The sequence below is a fragment of the Eulemur rufifrons genome, chromosome 10, assembly GCF_041146395.1.
Source record: "Eulemur rufifrons isolate Redbay chromosome 10, OSU_ERuf_1, whole genome shotgun sequence".
In the NCBI taxonomy this organism is placed as follows: domain Eukaryota; kingdom Metazoa; phylum Chordata; class Mammalia; order Primates; family Lemuridae; genus Eulemur; species Eulemur rufifrons.
The window spans coordinates 2,718,432-2,734,137 of record NC_090992.1 but is presented as its reverse complement, the minus strand read 5'-3'; the positions used below and the strand labels follow the sequence as shown (position 1 = coordinate 2,734,137).

Sequence of the window (15,706 nt, the reverse complement as noted above, 5' to 3'; positions counted from 1 at the left end):
AGTAGTATCAACAGATATATTATTGTCAAATTGGTTTTGTGCCCGTTTATTCTGCCACCAGTGTGCGTCTTTCACCACAACCCTTCTAGTCCTGGCCATTATCATTCTTTTTCATTTTGCTACTTTGCTGGACAAAGAATTGTTTCCACTTGGTATTTAAGTGTCATTTTTTAAATGCATCAGTATAGATCATGTTTGACCAGCCTAGATAAGAGTATTTAACTCTATAAGGTTGTAGAATTATTTGCTCAGAGTTGGTGTTTAATGCTGTTAGTGTTTAAAGTATATTGGTGTTTAATGTTGACTACTAAATTCAAAACTCTCTTTTTCAGACCCTATCAGATTTGGATATGTCCTTCATTTTTGATTGGATTTACAGTGGTTTCAGCAGTGTGCTACAGTTTTTAGGTAATGTTGTCCCTTTGTGCTTTATCTCATTTAATCTTTTTTATATAATAATGCTTATTTGTGTAGAGCCTCTTTATATATAAGCCAGTAGTTAAGAATGTGGGCTTTGAAATCATACAAATGTGTTCAATTATTCATTGCATCCCTTTTAAATTATGTAATATTGGGTTAATTACTTTTTTTTACCTTAGCCCAAGTTTTCTTATCTGTAAAATGACAATAATAATTTCTACCTGTTAAGGTTATTAGGAATTTTTTTTTTTTTTGAAACAGGGCCTACTTTCCTCTGTTTTTTTTTTGTTTGTTTGAGATAGAGTCTCGCTCTGCTGCCTGGGCTAGAGTGCCGTGGCGTCAGCCTAGCTCACAGCAACCTCAAACTCCTGGGCTCAAGCAATCCTGCCTCAGCCTCCCGAGTAGCTGGGACTACAGGCATGCACCACCATGCCCAGCTAATTTTTTCTATATATATATTTAGTTGTCCAGCTAATTTCTTTCTTCCATTTTTAGTAGAGACGAGGTCTTGTTTTTGCTCAGGCTCATCTCGAACTCCTGAGCTCAAATGATCCCACCCGCCTCGGCCTCCCAGAGTGCTAGGATTACAGGCGTGAGCCACTGTGCCCGGCCCAGACTGGAATATTTTGTCACATACTATTTGCAACAACTGGATCAGAAATAAGGATTTTAACTTAATATAAACTGTATCTCAAAAAATAAATAAATAAATTGTATCTCAGTTTATAGAAAAGTGAAACTAAGCTGAATTATGTTGAAAAGGCAAAACTAATTGCATCACAATCAGGAACAAGGTTAACAGGGCAAACATTAGGAAGCAGTGTAGAGAAGGGGAGACAAACCAAAGCTTTGGAATCAGACATGGGTTCACATTTCAGATCTGACTTCAGCACTTAAGCAAGTCAATCCTGAGCCTTAGTTTCCCCCTCTGTAAAAAAGAGATGGTAGTGCCTGCTGCAAAGAGTTACTCTGAAGATTAAATGAAATAATGTATGTACTTTGAAGTGCCTATATATGTTACTACAAAGTAAGAATTTAGTCCAACCCACAATCTTTAAAAATTGACGTTTAAATGTTCTAGATGTTTTGGAATCATATCCAGTGTACTTTTACTATTTAAAACTTAGGGTAGTAAAGATTGATTGCATTGGTTAGAGGTGATCTTTGTAGAAACCTTTTAAGAAATAGAAGTATTGGGTTTTTTGTTTTCATCTCATGGGAGGGCCAGAATAGAAGTATTGTTTAAAGAAATTATTAGTCGGAATTCATAATTCAAGGAGCACTGTAGTATCCCAGCTCTAGTAAACATGGACGACAATCTTCCCATTAGGGTCAGAGTTGTTGGTCAGTAGGTGATCAAAAGATTAGGATTTCAGTTTTTTACTTCTGACAGTTAAATGTTATTTTGGCATGAATTTGTTAAAAAAAATAGATGGCCTGAAACTATAATTGCCTAGTATCTTAAAAAAATTCATTTATTTATTGAGTAAATATTTTTTGATCTGCTATTCTAAGTCAAGTGTCCTGTCCTCATGTAATTCCATGGAAGTTAGACAATTAAACACATAAAAAATAAAGTTCAGTATCAAATTTAGCAGTTAAATTGATCAATGCTGCCTTTTTTCTATAATATTTACCAATTTATCTATCAATTGGTACCTGGTTGATACTTCTAAAATTACGTGCTTGGGATTTTTTGTTGCTGTTGTTGCTTAGTTTTCTGCAATCCTGTGATGAGTGGTTTAACCTTATTCTCAGGGAAATTTGACAGTGAACAACTTTTTATTTTTATTTTTTTAAATAAGGTGGGATTTCGTTATGTGGCCCAGGGTGAACTTGAACTGCTGGCCCCAAACGATCCTTCCGCCTCAGCTTCCTGAGTAGTGAGGACTACAGGCATGTGCCACTGCACCCGGCCAACTTTTTGACTGAAAAAATTCTCACTGTAGTTTTTGTTATCAAAAATACTTAATTTATTTATATTCATGAAAAATCTCTAATTTTTCCTTCAGTCTAGCTTCATAAATATATAATGCCAAGTATTTTATTGATTGATTGAGAGAGAGAGGGGGAGAAAGAAACAGGGTCTTGCTCTGTTGCCCAGGCTGGAGTGCAGTGGCAGGATGATAGCTTACTGTAACCTTGAATTTCTGGGCTCAAGCGAACTCCTGCCTCAGCCTCTGGAGTAGCTGGGAATGTCAAGTATTTTATGAAAGTTTTCCTAATAGACTAGGGCACAAATATTTACTCCTAAATTGTTAAAGTAATCAGCATTTTGGCAAATGTTAAGGCAACACACATATTCTATTGACCAGGGCAAAGTTTAGTTTTATAATTATTTGAAGTCCAAAATCAGGAATAGATTTAAAATAGCTCTTTTATTTTACTTTATTTTTTTAGAGATAGAGTCTTGTTCTGTCGCCCAGGCTATAGTGCAGTGGCGTGATCACAGCTCACTGCAAGCTCGAACTCCTGGGCTTACACGATCCTCCCACCTCAGCTTCTGGAGTAACTAGGACTACAACCCAGCTTAAAATAGCTCTTTTTAAAACTGAAAATAGGTTTAGAAATTCGAGTTTAGTTGGGCCAGGTGTAAAGTCATTTGAATAATCTGTGTCGGATATCACTTTGACCAATCATAGCTCTTACTCTGCAGGATTATATAAGAAAACTGGTAAACTGGTATTTCTTGGATTGGATAATGCGGGAAAAACAACATTGCTACACATGCTAAAAGATGACAGACTTGGACAACACGTCCCAACATTACATCCCAGTAAGTATATTCCCCCATACAATGTAATACTTGATCAAATGATGCTGAGTCATAGACACTAACCGAAAGTTTTCTGTTTGGCAGGAGTTTCTGGGAGATGAATTATGATCAGGTGATTTGATGTGTTCCTAAATAGTTTAGTAATTATTAGGAGACCCAGCTCTCAAGGAATATATTTAGATCTTGAAATAATATTTATACCTTGCTCTCAGTTAGTACTGCCTTCTCCAGCTAGAGGAATTAAAAAGTTATTCTCTCAGATATTGTGACATGATTGATAAATAGTCCACCATTACCTTGTTTACATAACCTGAATTTCTGTCAAATTTTAAAACTGTACTATTTCAATCATTAATTCAGTAAACAAATTATAGTTGTGGTTTTTTTCTGTTGTTGTTGTTTTTTTTTTTTTAGAGACAAGGTCTAGCTCTTTCGCCCAGGCTGGAGTGCAGTAATGCAATCATAGCTCACTGCAGCCTCGAATTCCTGGGCTCAAGCAATCCTGCCTCAGCCTCCTGAGTAGCTGGGACTACAGGCATGCGCCACCAAGCCTAGCATTTTTTTTTTTTTTTTGTGGAGATGGGGTCTCACTATATTGCCCAAACTGGTCTTCAACTCCTGGCCTCAAGTAGTCCTCCTGCCTCAGCCTCCCAAAGTACTGGGATTACAGACATGAGCTACCACACCTGGCCAGATTATAGTTTTATACATAGCTAGTAACTTCAATTTATTAACCAGTTAGTTTTCTAGTCCTAACAATTTCAACAATAATATATACCATACAGTTAATCCAAAAACAAGGCATATGTTGATACACTTATAGAAAGTTTTAAAACAGTTTTTAAAATAATTTGTTGTGTGATCTTTTAGGAAGATCACCTGAAAAACATTAATAATGACTCTATAAATTACTTAATACATTCCATTCTGTATTTAAGGTTATGTAATGAGTAGTGTTTGAAAAAGTAATGTTAAAGTAACAAAATTATTAGAAACACAAATCTAATAATTATTTAGTTCAGTAAATGTTCTAAGAACAAGGAAGAAGAATAGAACAGAACAGAGTTTCATTTTATCTATAAAACTGTTAATGAAGTTGGAACAGGAGAATTTCATAAAATTGATAAGTCTTTTTTTATATTAGGAGAAGAGAGTGGGGCTTGTCAAATAAGATTCTGATACAAGAACAATACTGTTAAAGAAAAAATGATCATGGTGAAATTGACTCTATAAAATTCCCTACAAAAACAGCATAATTGGAAGAGACTACAGAGTGGTCTTATATTAGGTGTAAGTCATTTTTTTATTTTTTGATGTTGCTCTCTTTCATTTATTCAGCAAATATTTATTGAGCACCTACTTTATGTGAGACATTGTTCTAGACACTAGGGGTACAACAGTGGTACAAAACAGATGCTGTCTCAACCTTCCTGCAGCTCACATTCATTTCAACTTCTATTTTGCAATTAATCAAAAGCGTTTGTGAAAAAGGCAACATACATGTATCCTATGATCTGACAATTCTACTTCTAGGTATTTATCCAGGAAAAATGAAAACATATGTTTACCAAAAGCCTTGTAGAAGAAGGTTTATACTTGCTTTATTTGTAATAGCCAAAAACTTGAAACACCTCAGATATTTATCAAAAGAGAATGGATAAACAATGGAATTCTACTCAGCAAGAAAGAGGAATAAACTACAATATGTTCAGTCATGTTATGCTACATGGAAGAAACTGGTCACAAAAAATTACCTACTGTATGATACTATTTATAGGAAATTCTAGAACAGGCAAAGCTGACCTGTGCTGATAGAATTGTTATGAATGTGTTCAAGGATTTAAAGGAAAACATGAACATAATGAGGAGAGAAATGGAAGATATAAAACATAGCTACATGGAACTTCTAGAAATGAAAAATACAGTATCTGAAAGGAAAATATCATTGGATGATATTAACAGATTAGTCTGGCACAGTGGCTAATGCCTATAATCCTAGCATTTTGGGAGGCTGAGGTGGGAGGATCACTCGAGGCCAGAAGTTTGAGACAAGCCTGGGAAACATATCGAGACCCCGTCTCTACAAAAATAGAAAAATTAGCCAGGTATGGAGGTACATGCGTATAGTCCTAGCTACTTGGGAGGCTGAAGCAGGGGATCACTTGAGCCCAGGGGTTTGAGGTTGCATTGAGCTATAATGATGCGACTGCAATCTAGCTTGAGCAACAGAGTGAGTCCCTGTTACAAAACAAAACAAAACAAAAAGAAGAAAAAAAAAGCCAGCAAATTAGTGCCACTTTTGCAGAAGAAAGACCAATGAACTTAAGGCAGTATAATGGAAACTATGCATAATGAACCACAGAGAGAAAAATGAAAACCACTGAAAGAAAAATAAACAGAGATTGTATGATTGTGGGACAATATCAAGCAGTCTAACAAACCTGTAATTGAAGTCCCAAAAGGGAAAAGGAGGGGCAGAAAAAATATCTGAAGAAATAATGGCCAAAATTTTTTGTTATAATTGTGTTTGTTGATAAAGACTTTCTCATGGCAGCCAGAAGAGAAAATTATTCTTTCACTTGTATCATTTAAGATGAGTTACGCAGAAAATTATTAGAACAGTCATTAGCCTTCATAGCAAATAATTGTCTGAATAGATTAACATTTTCAACAGGAGGAGTAGAGAAGAAAAAATAAATATTAGTTTTGTGGTGGGTAGTGAATGCCAGAATTGAATATTACAGTGATTTGTGTTATATTGTCAATATGAATTGGAGTTTATCTAATTACAATGAAGTAGTCTTTTGTCAGTTCCTTAATATTTGATATAACCTTATTTGCAATAAAAGTAAATCAAACATCAAGTAGTAATTAATATATGCTATGAATAGATTTCTGATTTTCATACTGTAAAAATACTTTGTATAATTATTTAGCTTCAGAAGAACTGACCATTGCTGGCATGACTTTTACAACTTTTGATCTGGGTGGACATGTTCAAGGTAAGATTGTATTATTCTTATAGTCGCTTTAACTTAATGAAAATGTGGTCATTATATTCCAGTGCATTCTAGTCTTTGTTTTTTTTTTGTTTTGTTTTGTTTTGTTTTGTTTTGAGACAGAGTCTTGCTCTGTCACCCCAGTTAGAGTACAATGGCATCATAGCTTACTGCAACCTCCAACTCCTGAGCTCAAGCAATCCTCCCCGCTCGGCCTTCCAGAGCTTAGGATGACAGGCATGAGCCACTGTGCCTGGCTCTAGTCTTTATTTTCTGCTATTTCCCTTCCATTCTCTTTACTCCAGCCAAATCAAACCTTCTTGGTATTATCCCACCTCTGTGCATTTGCTCATGCCATCCCTATATGCAAATGAATGACCCCTCAGGGCCCAGTGTACATCCTGCTACCTCCCCTGGGAAGCCACTTCCAGCCAGGAGTGCTCTCAACTCTGCTCCCGTAGCACTTAGTCCTTCTGTGTACACGTCTACAAAAAGTTTGGGAAGACTGTCTTTTCTCCTATACTAAACTTTCTGGGACTAAAATCTTACTTATTTTTTATATCCCCAAAAGTACTTGGCAGCATCCAGCACATAGTAAGTCATAACTAATGAATATTACAGAGTTGGTGGGCATTCTAAAAACCTGATATGACACATAGTTGAAAAGATTTTAAGTGGTTGTGGCCAGTGAAAGCACATTTGAGACATATGGTAATTGTTTGGCATGTACATAAAATAATTTCTGGAATATGATTAGAATTAGAATCTAATGGAGTTTGTCTGAGACTTCATTTCTATATTGTTTTCAAGATATATTATAAAACTCAAAGGAGAAAGTTATTTTCCCTTGGGTACCCTAAGAACTGTTTTCTCCTTTAAAAAAGAGTGTCATGGGCCGGGCGCGGTGGCTCACGCCTGAAATCCTAGCACTCTGGGAGGCCGAGGTGGGCGGATCGTTTGAGCTCAGGAGTTCGAGACCAGCCTGAGCAAGAGCGAGACCCCATCTCTACTAAAAATAGAAAGAAATTATATGGACAGCTAAAAATATATATATAGAAAAAATTAGCCGGGCATGGTGGTGCATGCCTGTAGTCCCAGCTACTCGGGAGGCTGAGACAGGAGGATCGCTTGAGCTCAGGAGTTTGAGGTTGCTGTGAGCTAGGCTAACGCCACGGCACTCACTCTAGCCTGGGCAACAGAGTGAGACTCTGTCTCAAAAAAAAAAAAAAAAAGAGTGTCATGGAAAAAAATCATCCTGTGGTTTCATAGACTTTAGTTAATTATTAACACTTGAGCATGTTTTCTTTGTTTTGTTTTTGTTTTTGGGGGGTTTTTTGTTGTTGTTGTTTTGGAGACAGAGTCTCGCTCTGTTGCCCTGGGTAGAGTACAGTGGCATCATCATAGTTCACAGCAACTTGAAACTCTTAGGCTCAAGCAATCCTCCTTCCTCAGCCTCCCCAGTAGCTGGGACTACAGGCACATGCCACCATGTCCAGCTAATTTTTTCTATTTTTCAGTCTAACGCTTTCCCAACTGAGCTATTTCCGCCGGTGGCTAATTTTTTCTATTTTTAGTAGAGAGGGGATCTTGCTCTTGCTCAGGCTGAACTGCTTATATTTTATATTTATATAGTAGCAGTCTTCCAATGAACTTAATTTGCATCATTCATTGTCCAGTGGTATAATAGCAAATATTCTACTTCTTACTTGGGGAAAATTGGGAGAGAGTAAAGTATTTGACTTGCCCACAATCCAGGAAAGCCTGAAATTTCTTCTTTGGCATTCTGGGAAGATTTTGGCACCACTTGGTAAAAGATTAACTTGAATATATAGTGAAGTAGCAGGTGTTAAGGGATAACTTCTTTTTTTTTTTTTTTGAGATAGAATCTCACTGTGTTGCTCGAACTATATGCTGTGGCGTCAGCCTAGCTCACAGCAACCTAAAACTCCTGGGCTCAAGTGCTCCTCCTGCCTCAGCCTCCCTAGTAGCTGGGCCTACAGGCATGTGCCACCACACTCAGCTAATTTTTCTATATTTAGTACAGACGGGGGTCTCGCTCTTGCTCAGGCTGGTCTCGAACTCCTGAGCTCAAGTGATCCTCCTGCATTGGCTTCCCAGAGTGCTAGGATTATAGGCATGAGCCACCGGTCCCAGCCATGTTAAGGGATAACTATACTCGATATCTTGTTGGGCTGTTCAATCCAACCATCCACTAGGTTTGACCAGTAAGTAAAATCTACATTCTGATTGTTTTTGTTAGCTCGAAGAGTGTGGAAAAACTACCTTCCTGCTATCAATGGCATTGTATTTTTGGTGGATTGTGCAGACCATGAAAGGCTGATAGAGTCAAAAGAAGAACTTGATGTAAGTTAAATAATTAAAACTAAATATAGTTAAATCACTCTGGTAAGCCTGAAGAAATAGGTTGGAGTTATAGATATCAGAGTTCGGCTTTTCTGCAGTCTCACAAGAAACTGCTGACAATTTGTTCAGCTCAGGGATTGCTTTAAGTAGGGATTACTTTCCTTAGAATGCGTAGGGAGTACCTCGAGTAATGGTAGCTATTGAGGAAGTCCTAGCACAGACATCCTTCCTGATGACTTGAGGAGCCCGCCCTGTACCGACCGTGTCCTCCTAGTGTATTTCACGTTTGCTGTATTCCTGGAGTGGGTTGCTCTTGAGCCCCAGGATGCCACTTCTTCAGGGGTTGCCACCCCTGGAAATGGTATGAATGACATGCTGTCTTTGACACTGCCAGGAATACACAGGGGCATATTTAGCTACCTCCTCTCGCCTCCCCCAGGTCAGATGCTTTGCGAAGGTCCTCAAGAGCAGCAGGCAAGGCCAGCACTAGATCTGGGAACACAGAGTAAGCAGGTCTGTGGTCTGACTGAAGGTGGACCCAACCATGCCTCAGCCCAGGGCAGGCAAACAAATACTTGTTTATGTGGGAAAGTCTAGGTAGGTTCTGTAGTTAGGGAACAGGGCTGGGGAATTCCGTTTCCTACTTTGTGCCAGACACTGTGCATATTATTTCACTTAATTCTCAAACCAACTCCACAGGGTAGGTGCCACTATTCCCAGCTCTCCCTGAGCTCCAGTGAGGCTAACTTGCCCAAAGTCACAACTCAGAAGTAGCAGAAAGCAGGTCTTTCCACCTCCAAGGGGTTGACTCTGGCCACTCTACCTCACTGGCTTACACAGTGAGCAGAGGGAGCATTTACAGAAAGAGCCCCAGGGAGACAGAAGAATTGAGCTTATGGTTTCATGGAGCTCACTTTAAAATGGGGGAAACATTTGCCAAAGAGAGTTGGCATGACGTGATATGGTAGGGGACCAGTTCCTTGACTGTTTGATCTTATCAAAATAAGCTCTTTGGATGGTTTCATATGAGCTTCTTGTCTTTTGTATTGTTTTGTTTTTTCCAGTCACTCATGACAGATGAAACCATTGCTAATGTGCCTATTCTGATTCTTGGGAATAAGATCGACAGACCTGAAGCCATCAGTGAAGAGAGATTACGAGAGATATTTGGTTTATATGGTCAGACAACAGGAAAGGTAAAAAAAAAAAAAAAAAATTTCTGACAAGTATAAATATTTAATTCTATAGTGCAAATGTCTTTTTAAATTACTATTGTCCAGCTCCACAAGCCCGTTATCTTATTTTTGTTGTTTTTTGAGACAGGGTTTGCTCTTGCCCAGGCTAGAGTGCAGTGCAGTAGGGGTTTTGTGAACATAAACTTTTTTTTTTTTTTTGGAGACAGAGTCTGGCTCTGTCACACAGGCCAGAGTGCCGTGTTCTCAGCCTAGTTCACAGCAACCTCAAACTCCTGGGCTCAAGTGATCCTCCTGCCTCAGCCTCCCAAGTAGCTGGGACTACAGGCATGGGCCACAATGCCCAGCTAATTTTTTTCTATATATTTTTAGTTGTCCAGATCATTTCTTTCTATTTTTTAGTAGAGATGGGGGTCTCACTCTTGCTCAGGCTGGTCTCGAACTCCTGACCTCGAGTGATCCTCCCGCCTTGGCCTCCCAGAGTGCTAGGATTACAGGCCTGAGCCACCGCGCCCGGCCTGGACTTTTTCTGGTATCATTTTGATTCTTGTGTCCCTCACAAGCTAACCTCTTTCCCACGAGTGAGAGAAGGAGGCTTCCTGTGTGTTTAGGGGACTTGGTTGCCAAGGAGCCATGACTTTATCACAGTCACCATTTGTTCTAAAGTAGAACCTATAATTCTGCTGGGGAGTGGGGCTTGTATTTTATAAAACTCCGGCATGATGTCTCTCTTCTTTTCTAGGGCAGTGTATCTCTGAAAGAACTGAATGCCCGACCCTTAGAAGTTTTCATGTGCAGTGTGCTCAAGAGACAGGGTTACGGAGAGGGCTTCCGCTGGATGGCGCAGTACATTGATTAACACCGACCTGCGTTGGTTCCAGGTCTCCACATTCAGGCCTACTCAGAGATTTGATCACTCAACATGCATAACTTGAATTCAATAGACTTTTGTTGCTTATAAAACAGATGTTTTTTAGATTATTAATATTATATCAACTTAATTTGAGTGAGAATTGAAAACTGATTCAAGTAAGTTTGAATATCACACTATTAGTTTTCTAATTCCATAAAAATAATTAGTTTTTACAGTTTATAATCTGACATTACCCCAGCGCCATTTATAAAGAACAACTTTCCAGGAGTACATTTGAAGCACTTTTTAATAACATGAAACTACAAATATCAACCATATTTAAAAGCTCATCATGTTAAATTTTTTATGTACTTTTTTGGAACTAGTTTTTAAATTTTAGATTGTATGTCCGCCTATTTTAAGTGTACAGTTAATAATTAGCTTATCAATGATTGCATGATGCCTTACAGTTTTCAATAATATTTTTTCTCATGCAAACGTCATGCAATAAAACAAACTCTAATGTTTGGCATCTTCATTGGGCATATGTTTCATTTGAATGTGTCTCATCTAGCTAGTATACTCTGAAAATTTGAATTTTTTTAATATTATACGTACGAAGGGGTTGTTGGGAAAGGAGATTCCTTCAGAATATTTAGAATAACGTTTAAACCCCTATAGGCATTTGCATTTGCCATGAGACAGTTGTGGTCAGTTGCATCTGATACTACATTTCTCTCTCAATCGTGTGTGTTTATGTCAGTAACGCAGCCACTAGCAGTGCTGATGGAGGAGTCCACGTCCTATTCCCTACGGGACTGACCTGTTGAAGGAAAGTACATCTGCACCACTCAAGGGTGATTCCCAGTTTGGTAGACCCTATAGTTCTAGCCCAGTTGTCTAATTCTGAAGTATACCAGTCTTATCAGTGCCCAGTTTGGTAATCTGTGCCTCTTCACCAAAAGCAGTGACAGGCGCCAGTGTCTCCACATTCAGAGGTACTCCCCAGGGCAAGCAACAAGTAGGATCTTTTACAGTTTCGTTGTGGAGCCCTGCATATCCAAGGAAAAAGAAACAGCTTGTTCTGCTTCAGTCGTCACCGAGAAGTGTGGCGAGTTTGCTCCTACCCTATAGCTTTTTTGCATTCTTTGGCATATTTTATTTCCTGGTAGAAGAAAACAAATGCTTCTAATTTTCTTTTTTCTTAGCTGCTCTCAGGTAGCTCTTACTTTATAGCACAAACGTTTTGTTTTCAGATACTTGCCATGTAATCGTGTCTACAAGCCTCACTGCCAAACTTATGAGATTTTAGTTTTTTAAAAGCATTGTAACTTCCTATGAAATTTTCTTTCTTTTATGTTTGAGATTCCCATCCTTAGTAAGATGAAAGGTAAGTGCCAAAAATGTATTTTTAAAGACTCTCAAGTTTAAGATTTCTCTGATTATAAGCCAAGTTTTTATATTTTAGCCAATTCCATTGAGAATAGATTATTCCAATTCTATCAAGAATAATTTTAATATCAAAATTAGTGTTTTCTCTAGCCTTTGTCCAAATCAGTTATGATAGCCCTTTCTGCCATCAACAAGGTAACCTACAAAGCAGATAAAGATTGAGGAATTACTGCAAGGGATTACTATTATAGTTAGCTGAGCCGACAAGGTCATTTCTTATTACGACATTTGGTTTTAGTAGTTTGGGTATTCTGTTTTACTTTCATCTTCTTTATAAATGAAAATAGCTTCTTCCTTGGCCAGAAACATCAGTAGTACTATGGGAAAAATAGAAAATCCATGTAGGCTATGATTTATTCTGCCGGATAGGTTGTTTTTTTTGAGACGGAGTCTCGCTTAGTAGCCCTGGGTAGAGTGCAGTGGTATCATCATACTGCAACCTCAAACTCCTGGGCTCAAGTGATCATCTTGCCTAGCCTCCCAAGTAGCTGGGACTACAGGTGCTCGCCATAGTGCCCACCTAATTTTTCTATTTTTAGTAGAGAAAGAGTCTTGCTCTTGCTCAAGCTGTTCTTGCACTCCTGAGCTCAAGCAATCCTCCCACCTTGGCCACCCAGAGTCCTAGGATTACAGGCGTGAGCCACTGCACCTGGCCAGCTAGATAGGTTTAAAGCACTCATTCCTAAAGTTCTGACTAAATAGAACTAAGCCTTATGAAAAGTAACTGCCTCTTGTTCATGTTATTTGTCTTCAATGCTTTCGGGGACATGTTTTTCTTCAAGTATCCGCTAGAATATCCATCATGATACTCGAGAAGCTAATTATTTGTGTTGTACATTGATATACAGGAAAAAACGTACCAATTTCTCTAGTGGGGAAAAATGCTTCCTGGTACAAAATATCTCACTGCAGAGCCCTCATTCTAATTCTGACACTGGGATCAAAGAAACAAATAAAGTCACTTTGTGGACCACAGCTATCATTGTGGCTATTTTCCTAAAGATGTGAGATTCTTAGGGCCTGAGCCTCCAGAAATGAAACTGCACTTAGCAGCAACCAGATTTCCTCCAGAGTTCCCAGGCAGAGGACTTGCCATCCAGCCCTGAGAATCCTTCCAGAGAACACAAACTGGGCCATTGCCCTTGTTCAAGAGAAGCACATTAGGAGAATGGCAAGAAGCAATGGAAGCACATGGGGAAGACACCTCTGCAGGTGGCACAGGCCCGTGGAATGAATGTGTGCACCTACGGGTGTTTCCAGGTCAATGTTAGTACTGGGGATTAGGTTAGTTTTGTGCCCCGTAGTGTAAGATGTTAAAGTGAAGTTGTAAGATGGTTGTGTATAAGTTAAGCCTGGATTCCATACAAATCAGGCAGGCACTGTTCAAAAGATGTTTTAAAATCTGAAGTCCAAAACTCTAAAAATTATAAGGTCTCAGCCCACTTTTATATTTTGAAAGAGAGTCTTACCCCACACCTGTTTCAGTGACTGCTGTTAATTACACCTTTTGGGTCATAACTGGTTAAATTGATAGATTTCAGCTTATCTTTATCTGAGTGAATTTTTAGAGTAGAGATTATTACATTTTTAAGTTGGAGAAAGACATTTATTAAAATACATGGCAAAAATTCTTCACTTCACTTCTCTTCACTTCACTGGCTTAGTCGAACCAGTATCTTTGTATGAGTGCCAAAGATGTATGAATTCAGATGTTGCCTGCGTAGATCTCAATTTTAGTTTCATGTGCTCGCATCCATGTACAGAAATGCAGAACATTGTTTCTTTTCCTTAGTTTTCAACTGGCTCACACTTCTCTGTAGTGCTTTCCAGCACATAAACTACTTGTAAATCATTAAGACAAAGTGATAGCTGTGATAATAGTGTTTCTTGCCTTCTGGAAAGTTATTTCATTAACCACATTTCAAAACCCAGCATTTTCACAAGTTCCATCGTTTAAAACAGTGTACTTCTACTTAACATGATTTGAGAGTTTCAGGGGAAAGGTTTACATTTTCTGAAACTCTGTATTCAATATATGACTCAATGTCGTATTTTGGTATTATTAGTCACTTACCTGACCGAAGTTTGCAAGGACTTATTGCCTAGTAAAATTTGTCCAGAGTACACTGAGAATAGCTTATATAAAGGAAAATCTCTCAAAAGTCTTTCTGTTCATTTTATTTAGGGTGTATTGTTTGGATTTCTGGTTTTTGTTTTTTTTTTTTTTTTTTGGAGATAGGGTCTCACTCTGTCACCCAAGCTAGAGTGCAGTGGCATGATCATAGCTTACTGCAACCTCAAACTCCTGGGCTCAAGTGATCCTTCTGCCTCAGCCTCCCGAGGCATGTGCCACCACGCCCAGCTTTTTTATTTTTTGTAGAGACAGTCTCACTTGTGCTCAGGCTGGTTTCCATCTCCTGGGCTCAAGCAATCCTCTAGTCTCAGCCTCCCGAAGTGCTAGCATTACAGGGGTGAGCCGCCACTCTCGGCCTATGGGTTATTTTAAACATATGTAAAAAGTTGGTGAAGCATCAAAAAATCTTCAAGACAGCATGAAAAAATAGAAATGAGAAAATACAAATTTCTTAATAAAATTAATGGGAAACAAAATGTAACCTAATATTCATATAAAAATCAGAGGTTTTTGCTATAGATTTGCGTTCAGCAAAACAGTACTCTTCAATTAAGGATGAATTATCAAAAGCTACATGTTGATGTTTTTGGTCATTTCCATTATTGTCCTTTTGAAATTCAAGTTAGTGCTTTTTGACAAAAAAAAAACAAAACAAAACACCAGCAGCTCTTGGAATATGTGACTGTGCTTTTCTGTGGAAAGTGACTGGGATTTTGTTAAAGCCGTGTCTCCACGTCTGAACCCGGCAACCATCCCTCCTCACGCATCCCTACCCACACCCGGATGTGAAAGACGCTGAGTGTGAAGGGCGTCTACAGTGTCTATTGAGGATGCAACTCACTCGATCAATTTTTGTTCTCATAATTTAGAACATTAAGCAGCTAATATATTTAATGCCACTGATCAGGGTTTGATCACACTTTTAAATAAAATCCAAAGTAATGAAAGTGACTAAAGTTATCCAAAGCAAACTTTGTTTTAGGTGTTTCCCCTGCCCAAACAGATTTTGGGGCAGAAATAGGAAAGTGATTTCACACAGAATTATTTTTGGAAAAGCTGCGCTGGAGTAGACGGATTCTTCTTCAGCATGCATTTTCAATAAGGGCTGAGATTTAATTTTAGTTTTAGATATTTTGGGGTCAAATGGGGGGGGCTGACAATTCTGTTCTTGATATACAGGTTTTCTTTGGAATAGTTTTCAGTATCAGGTATAAAGATTCATGTCAGAATGGCCAACTTCACACGTGTTTCCGTCTTCCCTGGTGTTGTTCCTAACCTGAACTCATCATCAGTTGCCATACTGAGGCAAGAGCACTCAGGGTGAATGTAGTCAAATTATAAAAAGTGATAAAAATGTCTTCCATGGTGAGGCCTTCAGTGTTTGGCTGAATGCAAAGTATGCTGGAGTGATCAGTCAGTGATAAGCTGTTCATCACTAACCTTGTTTGCACTTTCACACACCACTGCTTGCACTGGGATCTCAGTGTGAATTTTAAATTGTTTTACAGTGTATAC

At 38.5% G+C, this 15,706-nt stretch overlaps 1 protein-coding gene across 1 annotated transcript; it reads left to right on the top strand.

The window, feature by feature from the left end:
• The first annotated feature begins 350 nt into the window (after positions 1-350).
• SAR1B (secretion associated Ras related GTPase 1B) lies at positions 351-14,848 on the top strand. The gene is made up of 6 exons (XM_069483635.1): positions 351-408; positions 3,077-3,196; positions 6,133-6,198; positions 8,456-8,559; positions 9,624-9,755; positions 10,495-14,848. The coding sequence occupies exons 1-6, from the start codon at positions 351-353 to the stop codon at positions 10,609-10,611; spliced, it is 597 nt and encodes a 198-aa protein (XP_069339736.1). The 3' UTR covers positions 10,612-14,848.
• Positions 14,849-15,706: the final 858 nt, after the last annotated feature.